We start from the raw sequence: 18,390 nt of genomic DNA, 5'->3' as shown, positions 1-18,390 counted from the left end.
GAATAATAGTTATGAATATGAATATATCCATCAATTTCTTGGCAAGCAGAAGCAGTATACATAACCAAAAGAAGAATTCCTTTGGTGACCACGGCGTATAGAGTAATACCACTTACTTGTAGGCAAAGGCAGCAAAAGCACAACACGAGAGCACAAAGATCAGGCAGAGGGTGGCCAGGATCTCGGCGGGCAGTTTCATCAAAGCCGAGCACTGCAGGAAGGTCTCATCGTCGCCGGAAGGGCAGTGGACCACGCCATCGCACCAGACACTGGCATTCACACAGGCCCCCAGCTCGGCGCACTTAAACTGGCAGTCCTCTGCGAGATGGTATCAAATGAGACCCCATTTCAATCCGATTACCTAGTAAACTCACCTGCCATGCTGAGCGTGGGCCTGGGAATCAGTTCCATCCAATTAAAAGAGTACTCTCCATTGCCAGGTCGCAGGAACTCCACGCTGATGGCTCGCGATCGATTGACAATGGCAAAGTTGGGCCTTTCATTCCAACCGGAACTGAAGATCTCCACAAATTCGTAGGCACTCGAGTCGGGACTCAGGGGACAGGCCACAATGGTTAGACCTAAGAGGGGTAAGGATTATATTAAGGAACCATTGTAAATGAGTTAGTAACCTACCCTCTGAAGTGGTCAGCACAGCCCTCGACTTGGTCTCACACCTCCAGGTATCGGTTTGAACATAGGTCGTGTTCAAAGTCTTCGCGGGATTGTGTTTGCTCAGGAATATGGCCTTCAGCCGGACGTACAAGAACTTGTTGCCATTCGAGGGCTCTATCAGCCAAGGTCTTGAACGGCACTCCACCTGAAAAAATAATATTATGATGTAGTTTCATGTAATATTAGACTTCTAGAGCTCCTTACATCTCCAAAGGTCATGTCTATGGTGCCACTGGGTCCGAATTTGCGGCGACCATCCTTACAACTAGTTGGGGCCTTGACGAACTCGAACATGCCCTCGAAATTGACCGTATCCGGATCGTCCAAGGTGGTCATGTTCTGGGCGATGAAGTGAACCTCCACATCGCGACTCGTGGAAGTGTACTCCACAGGCAGGTGGGATTGGTTGGAGGAGTTGCACATGCAGCCTCGATGGAGCAGAATGGAATCGTGGTAGGGCCGCTCAAAGATCTTAGGTATAATGTTGAAAAGGATTAGAAAGAGTTTATTTAAGAGTGCTTTGTGCTCACCTCAATTCTAACATTGGTGTCACCGTAGCAAAAGGATCTGTTGATGTCCTCATCCACTCGGGAGTAGCAAGCTCTGTTGGTGGTTGTCACTTTCCTCATCTTGATCCTGACCCTTTCCCCTCGCTGAGCCTCGAACTTGTAGATACACTTGAGGTTCCTAGTGCCTCCTCTTCCGAACAGGAAGATATTGCGCACACTGCGGAATATGGCTGGATCCTTGCGATCCATCATGTTGCTGAGAAACTTTCGGTTGCAATCGTGCTCGCCACCACCCCAGGGCAAGCCGTCCTGGTGCAGGTCAATGAACTCGTACTTCAGCTTGAAATCCAGTGGTCTAAAAGGGGAGGTTATATTTAAATTTTATATATTTTATGATTAAAGACAAGCCTACCTTAAAACTGTTGATTCTGTGTTGCGCAGCTCGAGAGTGATGGCATCGCTGGTAGAAACATAGCTCTCGGAGATCGTACAGGGTCTGGCGTAGGTCTCATTGATATTGGACCGATCACAGGTGCGTGGTATGGTGCCCCGACAAAATCTGGCGATCACATTGGTGGAGTTGTGGGCATAGTGGCCCAGGGTATTGTAGCTACTCGTCTCGCTGGCACTAAAATGATTTCATTAGTATTATACAATACTGTGCCCTTAGTCCTATGTACAACCTACCAATTTAAATCCTTGCAAACGGGTGCATCCCTCAGAGTGCCATCCCAAATGCGCAGCATTCCACTGCAATCCTCCTGCGTCTGCAGCACACCAATGGCCCCCACCGACGTCTCGTCCATCTGGCCAAACTCCGGGTCCAGGTTGAACTTCAGCACCGAAATCCACACCTTGAAACGAGAGAGTGGCTGATGCATCCCCGACTGACTGCTCGTCCGGCGCGACAAACTCAGGTGGTCAAAGGTCTTGAAGACACCCAAGCCCTGCAGGTGGTACAGGCACGTGGAGTTCGGAGACAGCGAGTGCTTGGGGCTCTCCAGGATGCCGCGACCTGCTCCGCGGATCCAGAACTCGCAGGGCTTCTTGTTCTTCGAGTACGTGGGACTCTGGATATCCACGAACTGAACTTCGACCTGTGGATGGAGGCAACAAAATGGTTTGCTGGCTTATCCTCTGGCGGCCATCCACAACACTCACCTCCAGCTGGAATCCGTAGAGCGGCAGGACCTGCGACGAGGTGCCGGTGAAGGTGCCAAACGGCGACGTGCTGAACTCGACCAAAAGCTCCGGGCCGCTGGAAACGGCCGCCGGCACCGCCTGACCTCCGCCGCAGAACTTCAATATGATGGGGTCACGTATGGTGTAACCATCGTATACGGTCACGTAGTCCTGCGGGTAGCGAAAGGACATCGGGTGGGGGAGAGAAAGAGAGAGAAGACGGAGAACAGAGTGGGTGAGGAGCGAGCGAAATGAGTGAGTCGGGCGACAAGTGTGGGTGGTGCTTGTTGATTTCACCATGTGGGTGGCACTAACTAACTACACGGTGGAGAACGGTCCTAGCTCAAACAGAGACTCTGTATAGGGGTTACTTAAAGTATGGAATGCAGGGTAGTTTGTATTATAATAGGGACTATTTTAAGACTTGGTTTTTATAGTATATTGCAGAATAAGTGAATTTTTTTTAAATAGATTTTCTTTAAGTTTGTAAAGGGATAAATATTTAACTAGGACTTTATCAAAAATTGATTAAAGGCAGTGCAAAATCTTTAATTAAAGGTATTTCTTTTTTATTGGTCTTCCGAAAATTTTAATAAATACATAACTATTAATTCTCCAATAGGAGCTTTTTGATAATATAAACCTATTCGAAATGTTTATATTTTTTTATTTATTTTATTAAAATTACGTTTTCTTAGAACCTCCTTTTTTATTGGTTTGATTTTTAAATTGTAGTTGTGAACCTTGCTTGGTTTGGTTTTTTTAATCAGTATACTAATGAGTATTGACATATTTTCCAAGTGTAGTAATTGAAGCCAAAGGCCGAGTGTGGTTAAAAAAGAGGAGGCTGGCTTGGTGGGCGGGCCGAGTCGAACTGAGTGCCAAAGAACGGTAATTGCCGTAAAGAAGTGGACCCAAAGTGCAGCTGGCTCTCATATTACTTAATGGCCACTGTACGTATACGTGATTTTTGGTTACTTTCCGCTTTTCCCCGGGACGGCGGAGAGCGATGGTGCGGTGTGTTAGCCAAGGGAAGAAGGGGGCTTATAAGGACTTCGAAGAGGTCTAAGTAGTTGAGCACAATGGCTTTGATGTGTCGGCCACTTGATGCCCACTAAATGTCGAACATTTTAAGCTCGTTTAAAGTTTATTTTAAATGAAAGAAGCATGTTTATGCGGTTTACGTTTTATATATGCATAGTCAAGTGTTTATTGAGGGTATTTCGTTGTGGGAAAGGCTTTCTACTTATGGAAATGTGGCAGATATAACCTTTTATGATCTGGAAATTACATAAATAATTGGTATTCTATGGCTTTTTGCGGTTTTCGCAATCGTAGGTATCGTTGCAATACCCGTATTCTCGGGCTCCATAAACGTAAAATACTCATTTATGTGCGGTTTCTGCTGGCTTTGGCATTCGGCGCATAATTGTGCGCTTTTTAATTGAGTTGCCCCTGCGAGAAGTGGGAGGCGTTGGCATTCGGAGCGAGTCCTTGTCCATAGGGCATTGCCTACCTTTGGCCAACGCATGACAAATTAGTTTTGTGGCCAGCGACTTTTTGCATTAATTTAGCTGAGGTTTCTGTTTCCGGGTCACCCTTGTTTGTGCAGCTGGCCGCAAATTTAAACTATGCCAGGGACCGCAGACCAGATTCCGGTATTCCGGCGGCCGCACTCCGCACACCCGTGAGTGTGGCTCAGGTAATTTGTGACCGCAAATTTATTGAAAGCGCGGCATTTGTACAAATTAGTGGAGACACAGATGGGGGCCATAATATATACGCAAATAACGGTGAAATATTAAAAAAGAAATGAAAAAATAAAATATATGAAAACTAAATACATAAAAAAAATAAAGTTATAAAATAAGAAAAAAGCTTAGTATTTTAGCAACATAACATACGCTTTTTTTAAATAAAAAAAGTGTTCAATATAGCGCTATATTATATGTAATAAAAGCGTATATGCATTTTTCAAATGGTCAGTTTATTTTAATGAATTTCAATGGTTTCTCCCATGCTTGTACTACTTTTCCCCTGCCCAGTTTCCCAATCCTTTGGTGGATCTCGGGCTGCGGGCTCTCGCCATCCGGCGATTATTCACACATGCCGCACCAAAATGGCCAGCACTTTTGGACATTTTGGCTTAAGAGCGCGGGACAAAAAGTTGGAAAAAAGGAGGTGGGAAATGGCGAACACAGGACAATTTGTAGGCAGAGTGCAGGCCCAGAAGCCCAGGATCCTGCAATCCTTGCAAATGGTGCTAACGTCCGAGAGCGGATTGCTTTCCAACTGAATAAGCAAAAAGTAAAGGGGTTAGCAGGGGCCATATCTCCGGGTTAGGAGGGTCTGCAAAGGAGGAGGGGATTTGCACGCCTTGCTGCCACAACGAGCATTTAATGGGGGAATTACTGGGAGCCGGAGCACCGGGGTCATCCTCCCTCCTTCGCTGGCATTTTGTTGCGGAGCGAAATTGAATAGTTGCTGATGACTAAATGGGCAACTAAAAGCAACATTCCTCGACACGGAAATCGTCAGAACGTTTTAGTGCAGATTTCTCATCACCCCTGCCCCGTTCTTTTGGGGGCTGCAGATGGCATAGGGGATGGTATGGGGGTGTAATGTCTTTGACCGCTGTGGCAGATCAGCTTAAAGCGCTCTGAATGGAAGCCCGGAAGTGGGAAATCCATCAGGAGTGGCATCCTCGCATCCTCGGCTCGTCTGCTTTTGTATGATGAATGCCCAGGGCAATTATTTACTTGGGACCCTGGCACGTTCTGCGTCCACTAATGTCCTTGATGTCCTCGCAACCCCCGGTCCTCGAAGGCCCTCCCTTTGTGTGCGATTTATGATGTGCGTGCAAAGTGTTCATTAATATAAGTCCAATGACAGATCCTTCCCCTCGCGTGTGTGCTAATGAATATATTATACAGTCCATAGATATCCCATAGATGTCGATTTACCCAGATCATTTTGATTTGTTGTCGATTTGCTGGGGTTCTAGGGGGCAGTGCATACATTTATCTGGATTAATTGTCTTCGAACAGCGAAAGATGGCAAATAATTGTTGCTAATAGTGGGGGGAAGATACTAAAAACTGGGTTATGGTGGGTGGTTGGTGGTTGCGCAGGTGTCAGAGGTCAAGTGCTGACTATTGCTACGAAAAGAATTGATTTGTGGCAACATGAGTTTTGAACTGAATTGAATCGCAGTGAACTGAACTGAGCGAGAAGTTTTCTTTAGTTTTGCATTACCGTGGATTTCCATTTGGGCTTTACATTTTCCTAGTGGAGAGAATATATACATACATTTATAGATACTTCGGTATTTACTAGTTGTATAGCGAGTTCTAGTTTGGTGCAGTTTTTGAAATTAGGTGGTTTTCAAAAAGAAAGTAGCTTAAGGTTTTCGATGAATAGTAACACTACGTTTTTAAGATTCCTGAGCACCCTATAAAATCTTAAACCACAAACCTTGCAATTCCAAAAAAGAAAACGAATTAATTATCACATTTTTTGTCTCTGATAAATATGTACTCTTCTTGAATCATTTTAGTTCCTCTTTTACTTTTAATCCAATTAAGGTACCATCATTAAAAACTACTTTCTGGAGCAGTTGCTCTCAAGCATATCCCTTTCGCCAGCTTATTTCCACAACTCGTATCCCACGCCAGCTTATCCCCCATTTATGCTCCATTCTGCATACACAACGCTCATTAAGAGCTCATCCGAAAGTTGCCCCTTTTAAGTTGGGGGGCTTTATGGATGCAGTCCACTGCCAGGACGGGTTCGCTCCGCTGCCCGATGGCAAACAAAAAGGAAGGCTACGAAATTAACACTTCCCGCGACTGGCCGGAGAGAAGCCTATCGAGTGCTCAAGGCGGTGTCGGACGGAGGACGGCGGACTTCGTCCCGGCACTCGGACGAGGACATGGACATGGACATCGGAAGTGGAGGCGCACACACAATGCCGGGGCAATGACAGTGGAAAACCGTGGGGAAATTCGGGCGGCGGGAGGCTGTGGGAAAAGGGGAGTGCAAACAACTGATTTCAGATTTTTGCTCATTTCTTTTTCAATTTGTCGTTTTTTGCGCAGTTTTTCCACCAGTTTTCCACAGCCCCCACCGAATTTTCCCGCTGGCCTTGTTTCTGCCGGCCACTGGCCAACAGAGGAAGTAATTTTTGTGCTGGATCTCTCGTTAAAGCTGGCAAATGCAAACACAGTGGAGCTCAACGCAGGGACATTTACAGATTCGGGTACAGATAAAGGCGGGGGATACTCGGATACAGATGCAGATACAGAGATACAGATACAGATACAGAGAGATAGAGAAGAGGGGAGATCGGAGGAGAGTGCATTTGAAGGCAGATTTAATTACCTGAATGTAATCGCAGTCATTCCATGTTTTCAGCCTCGGCTCGAACTTCTTATCCTTGTCGCTGGCACTCGGCGGAGGGGCCATTTTGTTCGCCGTGGCCGTTTCCTGGGTGGAAATCCAGACCAGATTGCCCTTGGGCTGTTTGACTAGAATCAGGGCGTGTTTGCCATGGGGCACGTCGTGCTGTGTGGACAGGAGAATTAAATGCAAATTAATGAGCCGCAGCGCACAGAATGTTTTGTTTGACAGTCCCATTCCTTTTGTGGAATCAGGAATAGGAATAGAAATGGCAAGGGGTTGGGGAATGGAAATGGAAATGCGAGGATTAATTGGAGCATTTAAATTACGCAAGCTTCGTGCTGCGGAATTTGCTGGCCGCTTTTGTAAATGGTGATTGATCTTTGTGTTTTACATTGAATTTGTTTGAATACAAATGGGGAGCACAACTTATACAAAGCTTAGAGAGGGGTAACATTTATTTGGATTTTAATTTAATATATACACTTTTGTGTAGCAAATGGTAAAACGAAAGAAAAAATTACTACTAAATAAAAACGGAGCTTTAGAAAACGAAAAAAGCAATCGTTAGCAAAAACGGTGTGAAATAAAAATCAAAATGACAAACAGAACTTCGGAAAAATTTCAAACATGAGTACTATTGTTTGAACTTAAAATGGTCGACCACCAAGTGCCCCCAAATGTAATATTTATATATTTAACAAAATATTTTTGTCACCCACTTGTGAACCTTATCATTTTATATCTTAATCTTTGTATTCTTCAATGTCCTGTCAAACACGAGTCTATAAAAGTCTCTTTTTATGAAGCCAGGGCTGACTTAAAAGGCAGTCTTATTTCCTGTTCCTATTATAGCACTCCAAGAGCGCTCAGCTATCCCCGTATAAGCCGGCGTTGCCCCTGACTTTGAACTACGTGCCTTCCAAAGATAGCCCCATTAAGTTCTATGGCGTGCGAGCTGAGGAGGCAGTAAACAATTTGTAATTTTAAAAGGACGTTCACAGCATGTGAGACCTCTAACAGTTGATTGCCAATGGCAACGGGTCCTTCGAGGGGAATCCCCGTCGAGCAGGAGCAGACATATTAAAAATGCCAAAGAACGCTTCTCTGCTCCTCCAGTTAATTATAATAAAAGGCCATTCTATTTTGGAATGTAAATTGCCATTTAATTTTTCTCCCTGCTCTCCTGATTTTTCAACTTTGTTGGGGCATGAATAAAAATAAGGCAGAGGCTGTATTTTTATGACCCGGCAGCAAGGATGCCGCAAAATCCTGCGTTGGCAAGAGGTGTCTAACCTTTTTGGCCCGACTCGGCTTGCAACCCGGCACATCAGACTAGCTGGCCGGAGTTTAATTTCGTTTTAATTGCTCTTTGCTCACCTGTCGCACTGCGTAGTAGCAGGTGAGGTTGCGCGGATAGATCCCGGGGAAGTTGGGAGACTGCAGGCGACACGGCTTCTTGTCGCAGTCGCTGAAAATCCTGGAGCAGTACGTTCCGGGGATGAGGTCACCTGCGAATGCGAGAAGCAGATGTCACAGCCAGAACTTATATTTAATGAGTCATTAAGGCATGTATAGGCATGGGAAGTGGAAATATTAAACCAAAATGATTGGATATTAATTTAAATGCGTTAAAAAGTAGATTTTCTTTTAAGGTAGTGGTTTCTTTGAAAACTGTCCTTCTATTTATTGGAAATATTTATATATTTATTATAGATTATATAAAACTTGTACATAATAGTATCGTTAAAAGGGCTTAAATGTATTTCCTAATATAAGCTTGATTTGAACTTGTTAAACGTTTATAGAGATACCTTATTCTTAAAACTATAAATCAAATATTTTTAGTTTATTTAGATATTCAATTTTGTGAAAAAACATTTAAGCCAAGGCATTTGGTAAACTCTCATCAATCCCAACCAGTCATGTTTAAGCCCATTATAATTAAAAAAACTCAATTATTTACACCACCAACTCACCCAGGTAGTATTTGGGCTCCGTGTAGTTCTGCTCGTCCTTGGCCAGTGACTTCTCCAGCGCGGCCATGAAGGTCTTGTTGTTGGCATAGGCGCTGAAGAGACTGAAGTCCTGGCCATAGCGATCCGACCGGGCCACAGTGGAGTTGGTGAAGTCCTCCACGATGCCGCTGCCTTGCTGCTGCTGCTGCTGTTGCTGCTGCTGATTGAGGAAGCTGCTGCGGTTGTGCCACTGGGCCAGCTCTGAAAGGGAAACGGGGAATTGGTTGAGCGGATTAGGGACTCAATCCACCTCAATCCCTGCGGTCGCACGCACCTGCCAGCTTAATGCCCCCGTAGCGGGTCACCGAACTGTCCCTGGACAGAACCTTGTATCTGATGCGGAAGTCGAAGTTGTAGCCACTCTGATCCCTCGCCAGTCTGCGGGTGATATATATTTAAACATTAATCGGGTCAGTTAATTATGTCGGGGGTTGGCACTCTGGAGTTGGGTCTCTGGACGCACCTGTTCAGTCGGATGGTAAATATAAGGGAGCGGGTTTCGCTGTAGAAGAGCACTGGTCCCCAGGAGGTGCCGCACCACATGCCTCCGATTGGAGTTCGGGCCGACTCCGCTATCTGCATGTATCCATCCGGACAACCCTCGTGAACGTACGAGGTGAACCTGCCAATCGTGAAGCTGTCCAGGGTCACCTAGGGCGATTCGCACAATGAACACGTGAGATATGATAAGGACTCTCTGTGCCCATAAAAATAATATTAACACCTCAATTGCCTTGATAAGAACATATTTGTGGAATTAAGTAACCGAAGGAATTCACCTAGAAAGCAGGGATAAGTTGCTTAAAGCTATCCTCTTTTCTGGAATTATAAAGATCTTATTTTCATCTTTTATATGATTTTTTGTTTCTATCATCTATTATAATGCATATTCCTAAATTAATTAGTAATTATTATTCTAAATTTAAATATTACACTTTTGGTATTAGTGCATTTCTGGTAAATTACTTTTATTCTTTCTTTTTAATCTCCACTTTGAATTGTTTCTAAAATTGTTTCCGTGAAATCAAGGAGAATGTAAACTAAAATTCTTGGTTCACTTTTCAATTACATAACCATTTATTGTTGGCTCAGCCATCTGGTAAGAGGAATCGTTTTCCATCTCTCCCAGTTGCATAAATCTGCCCGAATCTAGTGAAGTCCCTTTCCCGGCTGGGCATAAAATATTTGCAGGATGTGCCGAAGGGGGGTGTCAGTAATAAAGTTTCGGTCAGTGCTCGTAGCTCAGTGGATATCAGTGCCGAATGCTCTTGGGACGCACTCGAGCATGGCAAAGGCTTTGGCTGGCTGCCTGGCACTCCTCCTGTTTGCTCCAGCTGCTCCTCCGAGTGCTCCTCCGAGTGCTCCTCCGAGTGCTCCTCCGAGTGCTCCTCCGAGTGCTCCTCCACCTCCTTCTGCCCCTGCTGCATCCTTCGTTCCAATTGGAGGTGTGAAGTGGCGTAATAACTAACAGGCGCCGGCACTTGCTTCCTGCCACCCCAAAATGGGCTGGTGGGGCAGGATTTGCCACGCTACGGCGAGTGGCTTTGAAATCAATATTGCTTCTGCCACCCACTACCGCCCACCACCCGCTTTCACCCAATCCACCCCTCCCACCATCTGCCAGCGCCATTGTTGTTGCTTATCTTTTAATGGCGTAGTTTATCCCGTTACAAAATGAAATGTGAAAGGCAATGGCAGCAGCAGAAGGGGAGAGCTTCTGCAGTGAAATGTGCACTGAGAGAAGTAAAGCCATAAAATCCAATTTCCAAACAAACTTCGATTTATGTTTAATATTTCTTAAAAATACAAAATACTCCCAACAAAATGTAATTTTCAATAACTACCTTTCACATTTTATAATATTTTTGAGTGTAGCTCGATACGACCCCTGACCCGACTCACCTGCACCACATCGCCGTGCTGGCCACCTGCCGCCGTAAAGGTGAGCACACACACGAAGGGCACGCGATCCTGTTTGGGGCGGTGCAGCTCCAGGGCGTAGGTCTGTCCGATGTCCCCGTAGTAGGTGCGATTACAGCCTGCAAATATATATTAAACGCAATTAGCGTTAGTTCGGCAATTAGTTTGTTTGCCCCACGCGCAGCTAGGCAACCGCCGAGGAATACACCTCCACCTTTAGGAAACCCCAAAAGGGGAACCCCTCGAACACACCCCACGAGTTCGCCCGGCAGGAATGGCAATTGTCACACCATAAATCATCGCCAGAGCCTGGCAGATGCTAACGCAAAGTATCAAATTAACATAACATTAACTTCATATGCAAACTGATTGGAACGCAAAGTAAACTAATCCATTTACGTGAATAATTTAAGGTACTTAACTTTTAATGTATTCACTTTCGGAAGAGGGTGGAAAATGTATTCCACACAGTTTGTGGTAAATTTATTCAAGTTTATCTTAAAGATTAAGCTTGACAAATGGTTTGTACTACACTGATTTGGTTTTAGATTGATTTTTTTTCATGATTTTGAGTGCAATTAAATTTGTGTAGTTAGTTCAGCAGGAAATTTAAGTATTAATTAAGTTGTTTTTAATTATTTTAAGTAAAGTTTGCAAACTGAGAGTAAAAGTCACGTTGAGTGCTTTAAGAAAATCATTTTACCATTTTTAATTTGTTGTGTATTGAGTTTCTTTTATTTCATTTTGTTGAACTCAATATAAGACTGTCTCTCGAGGCAAAGTAAATAAAGCCGTACAGGATGCTTTCCTTAATTAAATTTCGTTTTATTATTAAATTCAAGCTTCATCACAACTTTATTTATTAGTTTCCCCTTCTTGTTTTTGTTTTCCCCATTTTATTAAAATGCCAATACTTATTGTTGTTTTCCTTGTGCTTGTAATGGATTTTCCAAGAATTTTCCAATTGAGTTGTTTACGCTGAGCGGATGAATAAAAAAGTCAAATCCACTAACCCTTCTCCCCAGCTTTCACTCGATTACGTATGTATTCGGACTCGGACCTCCCTTTCCTAATTGAATTACCACAAAACTAAAAATGATTTATGCTCGTGCGATTTGCATTTATGGAAGTAAGTCCTGCCCTTTGCAGTTGTCCCCAAAACAAAAGTAGTTTGCATGGAAATTGGCAATTTCTTCTGGTTTCCCTCCAGGAACCCAAAGCCATGCTCCTCTGGCGTTTCAATTATTTTTATTAAAAATGCATGGAAATCAGACCGAGTAAGCCCCCGGATAAAATAATTCAATTCGAAATAAATGGCTCAAGTGTTGCTAGTTGTGCTGCTCTAATTGCTTTCTGTGCATCCAATCAAATTTATTATGCGCTCAGCCATCAATAGTCAATTAGATAATTATGGGATTGCAGGCAAAATCAATTGCGCCCGCCGTGGGCGTATTTCCAATTTGATTGCCAGCCTGTCAGTGTGTCTGTCTATCATTCTAACAGTCTGTCAGTGTGTCTGCCATGCCTGAAAGCCATTTTCCATTTGGCGGGGTGTATCTCTAATTGCCAATGCGATAATAACTAATCATAGGCATTGACCATTTAATTATACTTTTTAGGCGGCACAAAAACATTTGTTTTATTGCGTTGGAATTTTCGATAAACTAATTTTGTTTAATTAGATGGCAACTTTTCAAATAGAAATCCTAATGCTTTATACTCTGATAAACAACATTTAATTTTTCGCTGTTGATTAAATTTCATTTTGAGTTTAGGTGGTTTCATATTCCGAACAGCTCCAAAAAATATGGGTGATGGTGCTTTGTGTGGGAATGGGGTATTATTGATATTTGCAAGATACGATTTAGTAAGAAAAACATATTATCTATGGATCAAGTTCGTTCTTGTCCTGAAAGCAAATATTTATATTTAATTTATATTTAAATTAAAAAAAGATAAAAGTACTATTAAATAATTGTACGATTTATTTTGGCTATTCATCGCACGGTTGCCAAGGACTCTTTTCATTCTCTTTGCTCATATAAACAATCGCTAATATAAATATAAGTGGCTTGCCACTATCTTTTTTTCGTCACCGTGGCCCCCAAACAAGCACACACATTTGCCCCCTCGATAAGCTCGTTGTTCAATTAAAAACCCCACGAGTTGTCGCTGTCCTTATTCATCACGGCAATTGCCTCCCCCCTTTGGGCGGCCGTCTCATTGAATGTCATTGAAAAATACTTAATTAAATTCATCAACGCTTGACATGACGCGCCCGGCAGCGCAGAAACAGGAGCAGAAGCAGGGCATCCTGGCCAAAGGATGTGGGGGAGTCAAGTGGGGGAGTGGTAAAGTGGTGGGGCTTACTGGCAGCCAATTGGCAAAAGTGAGAAGTTCACTTTGTCGCCATTATGAGGATCCACTGGGGGCCAAGAGGGAGTGGACGGGTGGTCCAATCTGGGTGCTGATCCATGTGCGAGTGGGCAGTGCTTAATTACATTTACACATGGAGGCCGTGTTTACAAGGGCGGCCACTGAATGGATGCAGCGGCGGGAGATGATTGCCGGTCGGTTATGGGGTTTGACAAGCTTGATTGCTTCCAGGTTCCTACCTGCCTGTCCTCCACTGGGAGGAGGTGCTGGAAGCCATCGAGGACCTCACAAATCGATTTGGCGGGAGACCTTTGGCCTCGATGCGCTTTATGCATCCATTATTGGGGTATATCTGCTAAGCCAATGGGTTTGATTCAATGTAATTTTTAAAAAATATATTAATTTGATGGAGAATTAAGTATTTTTCGGAAAAATATTTAGTCAAACAACTTATGAGTGCTAAAATTTCGCTATATTTGTAAAGCTGTGTTTTTGTTAGTAATATAATACCAGACAACATTGCGTATACGCAATGTATTAATATTCAAAAATATATGTTTGTTATATAAAGCAATATTATTATTTCCTTTCATAAAAAGTAATCTTTGCCGTATTCCATAGTCAATGTACCCGCCTGCTTTAATTAGCACCTCTTTGCCCATCAATTGCCTGGTAAATTGGACCAACAATACTTTCGCAGGCCATTTCAGGTTGTTTCTCATTATGCTCCGCTTTACATAATGGCCTTCGACACATTGTTGTGTTGCTGTTGTGAGCTTTTCGCCATTACAACACTTTCAGAAAAAGTACATTTTATTTTTGCTATATTATACTTGATACGTATATTAAGTTTGAATTATCAAACAAAATAATTTTGAAAGTAATCAACAATGTTGTTATAATATAAATTTACTTAATTTAGAATTCTATAAATCTCTTTATCAAAGACTTATTCAATGATAATATTCTCAGTGCAAACATTGAGCTTTACTTACGTGTGCAGAATCGCGGCTCATCGCTGCCGTCGCCGCAGTCGTTCAGATTGTTGCAGTACTTGCTGAGCGGCACGCACCTTCCGTTGTTGCAGCTGAACTCGGCGAGGGAGCAGCCCGTGGAGGCGGAGGATCCGGGTGCCAGTTGCAAATTGGCCGGTTTGCCGGGTCCCAAGGAGCTGGCGGAGCTGGAGCCAGAGCCGTAACTGGAGGGGAAGCCAGAGCCAGCTGTTCCGGATGCGGAACCGGGCGCAGCTCCTCCTCCACCGCCTCCTCCGGCGGCAGCTGCTGTGGCCGCCATGCCCAAGCCGATGCCCAGGCAGAGGAGCAGCGTCAGCGTTGCCGGAAGAGGATGTCGCCGCTGTTGATGTTGCAACTGCTGATGTTGCTGCTGTTTCGGTTGCTGCAACTGCTGTTGCCGTCGCCGCTGCTGCTGCTGCGACTGACAATGGTTGCTGCAGCTGGAAGTCATTGTGGATGTTTCTGGTGTTCCTGTCGCTTTAATTGCACGACATTGTGTTGGATTTGTCGCCACTTTTAGCTGCATTTTAGTCACACTTCTGTGTCGCTCATTTGGCAGCCATTTTCTGTGCCGCCTCAGTTCGCACCTCGTATCTCTCAGTCTGCTGGTTGCTTTTGTTGCTTTATGTGTTGGTGTTGTTGCTGTTGCAGTTGCTGCTGCTGTTGCTGGGGCAGTGTTTGTTGCAATTATTCGTTGTTTCAGTTTCTTTGGCCTTTTTCTGCTTTTGTATTTCTGGCGCCATTTCAATGTCATCACTGTTGTGTCTGAAAAAGGTTAAAAACGTTTTAGATATTTAAATCTTTAAATAAAGGTGCTCTTAGCCAGTCTTAAACAATTTGTTGATAAAAGATATTGGTATTGTTTATTTTTTTAAAAATATCTGCTTTGCCCAAAAGATATATTGTTTAAAGTTTGCTAGGTATTTTATATTACTCAAATATTTGTTATTTTTGCACCTATCTTATTTTAATTTTTAAGTTAATCCTTTTGAATTATATTTTTTATAATAAACTTATGTTGCTGTAATATTTTGTATAGCATATATTTTTCAGAATAGAACTCATTCATTACAACAATATATATTTTTATTTTTTGCTACTTATTTGGTTGGTATTTTGATTGAAAATTCATTTTATTCAGTTAAATGAATTTTTTAATAAATTCTTTAATAATAATTAGAACTTTTGACACATTGTCCAACTAATTTTGAGGTTTTTGTTTAGTTTAGATTGCTTAAATTAGGTTTGAAATAAAAATTTACCATCTCCTACACAAAAACATGTGTGTAATTACAATTTCAAACTTATTTCAGTTTCACAAAATCGTTGCTTTTTATCTATAATTTTAATCATGGTCAGTTCACAAGTGCTATGCTGTTTTTAATTTCACATCTATTAGCACACTAATTACACGCCAAGCCTTGGTCGTATTTGAAGCATTAAAATTATAATTGAATTGCGGCCTAATGATTCACAATCACAGTTTACAGGAGCATGTTCCTCTTTCTTCTGGCAAATAATTTAAAATATTCAAATGCCTGGGGCAACAAATTTCCACATGCCTCGCTGACCGATTACACGCCAAATTTATGGGCAAAGATTTATCGCTGCGCATGTAAAGTATTCGCATTCGAACATTGGTATAAATTCTCCCGAAGCGGCCAAGCCGACGACCAATGAAAATCATAAATATTTGCAGCGTAAACAATTTCTCCTCGTGTTTTTGGTTTTTTACCCCCCAGTATATTTTTTATTTTTGTGATTTTCCGTTTTATTTTTTGGTTTACTGCGACTCTCTCGCATATTTTTCACGCCGAGCTAAGGACGAATTTTCACGCGCGTTGCACATTATGGAAAGTTACGAGTATTTTTTTGTGGCGTTTTCCTTTTTTTCTTTCGGCTCTTGTTGTTGCGCTCGCTGGGCGTGTAACGGTTTCATTTTGTCCTTGTTTTCCGACTTTTCCGACTTTTCCACGATCCACTCTACACAATGGCTATATGTACTATACGTATGCATGGAGGTCTGGCCCGCCAGTCGGTCGGAATTGATTAATGTGTTTTCGGTGCAGCGAAAAAGGGGTTTTTCTGGGGCCTGTTCGGGGCTGTCGATTGCAGCTTGCCAGTGATAACGATGAGTAGAAAAACAACAGCTCTGGCTCAGCCCTCCGCCGCCCCTGCAAATGATTTATGAATGTTGTTCGGGGGGCCTTGCAAACGCATGACCCCAAAACACGGTCCAACAGCAAGTCAATGAGTGCCACGGGGAAATTATAGAGCGAAAATCGCGGAAAAGCAGGCGACGGAAAAAAAACGGTAGCGGTTGCATAATTTTAAATTAGACGCTCAGACATGGAACAGACGAGCTAATGGGCTGGGCGAATGGAGGTTTATGTGGCCACTGATTCTCGGGGACAGATTCAGAAATTCGGCGGCGTCAGCAGACAGCAGATGACGCCGGCAACCAGACGGAAACTGATGCCCATGTTTTTTCCAGCCAGCTTGTTGCACCAGGGAACACGAAAATACCAGAGGTTCATTTGGGTTCGAGGGAGCTGGCAATGGAGTTGGAGCTGGGAGCCCCCTGGCAGTTGAGGACGCTTTTTGGTAAACTCCCGACAAGTGCAGTTAAGTCAGTTGCAATAAACTTTTTCTACAAATTGGCTTTGGAAGCGGTGTCGCATCAAGATAAATGAGCTGGTTTATGTGGTTATAAACGGATAAGTGATTTATTAGAGTTACAATCATGTGTAAAAATGTTAGGTTTATATTTTGATTTAGTTACAAAACTTTTGCCATTGTAAAAATGTAAGGTGGCTTTGTACATTGAAAATAAAATCACAAAGTAAAGAGGAAACGGTAATATATTTAGAGAGAGTTAGAGTTAAAATAAAATGGATGTTTTCCTTAAAGAACGATTTTTATAGATTTTAATATTTTAAATAACCGTTAAGGAATATATATAGCATAATTTTTAAGATATATTCCATTAAGTTCGATAAAAGGTTTAAAGTAAGTTAGGTATTTGGATGAGCTTAAAAGAATTAATAATTAAATTGTGAAAAATTACATGTTATGCATCCAATATATATCTATATATGTATAATATAATAAAAAGTGGGTTTTAACTATCACATTTGATTAGTTCAACTCTTAAATTTCCACCTTTCTTGATTTTATTTTCTCAATAAAAAACGTATAGAATTTCCCTATTACAAGAAGCCAAGTGGTTCATCTGCAAGGCTTTATGGGGTTTTTAAGGACTCTTGTAACCAATATGCCTGTGGCGATTGTAGCGGAGCCAGCATGTTGTTCTTAGCATTTTTATGGTCGGGCAGCCACTCCTCCCGAGTCCGCCCTGCATTCCGGCCATTACAAAGTCTGGCGTCAGTGAAACTCGCCACGAAATCGTGGAGTGCTAATATAATCACCCGGGGAGGAGACGCAAACTGGACGCTGTCTAGTCGTGCATTAAATTGCTAATAAGTTTTAATGTGGCCAACTTTGTCTCAGCCAAATGGGCTGTCTTAAAGCAAAACACTCTCATTCAAATGGCTGCCCCTTAACTCAATGTCAAAGCTATTTGCCGCGATTCTCCACGAAGCGAGTGGGTAAACGGAAGCTGTTTTTCTTTGGTATTTTCTATTTTTCACTCATCCCATCGCTGCAGTGGCTTATCAGGCGGCAGCCACACAGCCAGATATAGCCATCCCCGTATCTGTTTACGAGCCAGAAGATGGATATGGAGCTGCTGCCGCTTTAATGGATCTCAAAGGGATGGCGTCGATATCAACTTTCGTCAAGCACTGAGGATGTGCGAATGTGCCGCCCCCTTTGGCAGCCCGCGTTGACTTTCGTAACCCCATGTTTGGCGGGGCTATATTGCCAGCCAGTACCCCCCGCCCCACATATGCAAAATAGTTGCACATAAAAAGTGCCGAAGGACTTGAGAATCCTTGCAGCCAACGGCTGGTGTCAGTTGTCGTTACTGTTGCCGCTGTGTTGGGACTGTCGGTAGTCATCATCGTCTTTATCATCATGACTCGAGCACTGGCTCCTGCTCATCCGATGGAACTTTCTGTGGGAAACCGGAATGGAATTTAACTCACGGTACATGGGGAGAAATGGTGTGCTGTTTGGCATCGCCCCTCAATACAAAGATTTTTTTCTTGAAACTAAAATTAAATAGTCCAGAATGATAGCATGGCCTTATTAAAATTTCTTGTAATTAACACAGACTTTTGCCATTACTCATTATTTTATATAAAATAAGTTAAGATACAGATTGTTAAAAATGTAAAGT

The 18,390-nt window shown here is 42.9% G+C and overlaps 1 protein-coding gene across 4 annotated transcripts in view; it reads right to left on the bottom strand.

The window, feature by feature from the left end:
* LOC108028465 (uncharacterized) overlaps nt 1-18,390 on the bottom strand; it is a 45,238-nt gene that overhangs the window by 1,769 nt on the left and 25,079 nt on the right. For 2 of the 4 annotated variants that reach the window (XR_001768393.2, XM_017100323.3), the window contains exons 3-18: nt 14,073-14,855; nt 10,684-10,820; nt 9,245-9,432; nt 9,056-9,159; nt 8,743-8,982; nt 8,144-8,274; nt 6,746-6,928; nt 5,621-5,650; nt 2,346-2,537; nt 1,872-2,281; nt 1,597-1,812; nt 1,206-1,539; nt 880-1,146; nt 637-820; nt 375-581; nt 117-318 (exon numbers count right to left, since the gene is read on the bottom strand). Coding sequence is in view for 3 of the 4 variants with exons in the window: in XM_017100323.3 (XP_016955812.1) it covers nt 117-318; nt 375-581; nt 637-820; nt 880-1,146; nt 1,206-1,539; nt 1,597-1,812; nt 1,872-2,281; nt 2,346-2,537; nt 5,621-5,650; nt 6,746-6,928; nt 8,144-8,274; nt 8,743-8,982; nt 9,056-9,159; nt 9,245-9,432; nt 10,684-10,820; nt 14,073-14,855 (3,808 nt within the window). In the remaining variant the exon portion in view is untranslated. Of the gene's footprint in view, nt 1-116; nt 319-374; nt 582-636; nt 821-879; nt 1,147-1,205; nt 1,540-1,596; nt 1,813-1,871; nt 2,282-2,345; nt 2,538-5,620; nt 5,651-6,745; nt 6,929-8,143; nt 8,275-8,742; nt 8,983-9,055; nt 9,160-9,244; nt 9,433-10,683; nt 10,821-14,072; nt 14,856-15,352; nt 16,285-18,390 lie in introns of those variants that run through there. The other 2 variants (XM_017100324.3, XM_017100325.3) reach the window with 2 other exon arrangements.

The sequence above is a fragment of the Drosophila biarmipes genome, chromosome 3L, assembly GCF_025231255.1.
Source record: "Drosophila biarmipes strain raj3 chromosome 3L, RU_DBia_V1.1, whole genome shotgun sequence".
Classification (NCBI taxonomy): Eukaryota; Metazoa; Arthropoda; class Insecta; order Diptera; family Drosophilidae; genus Drosophila; species Drosophila biarmipes.
Note: the sequence above shows the minus strand (reverse complement) of the source record. Positions and strands in the feature narration are given on the sequence as shown.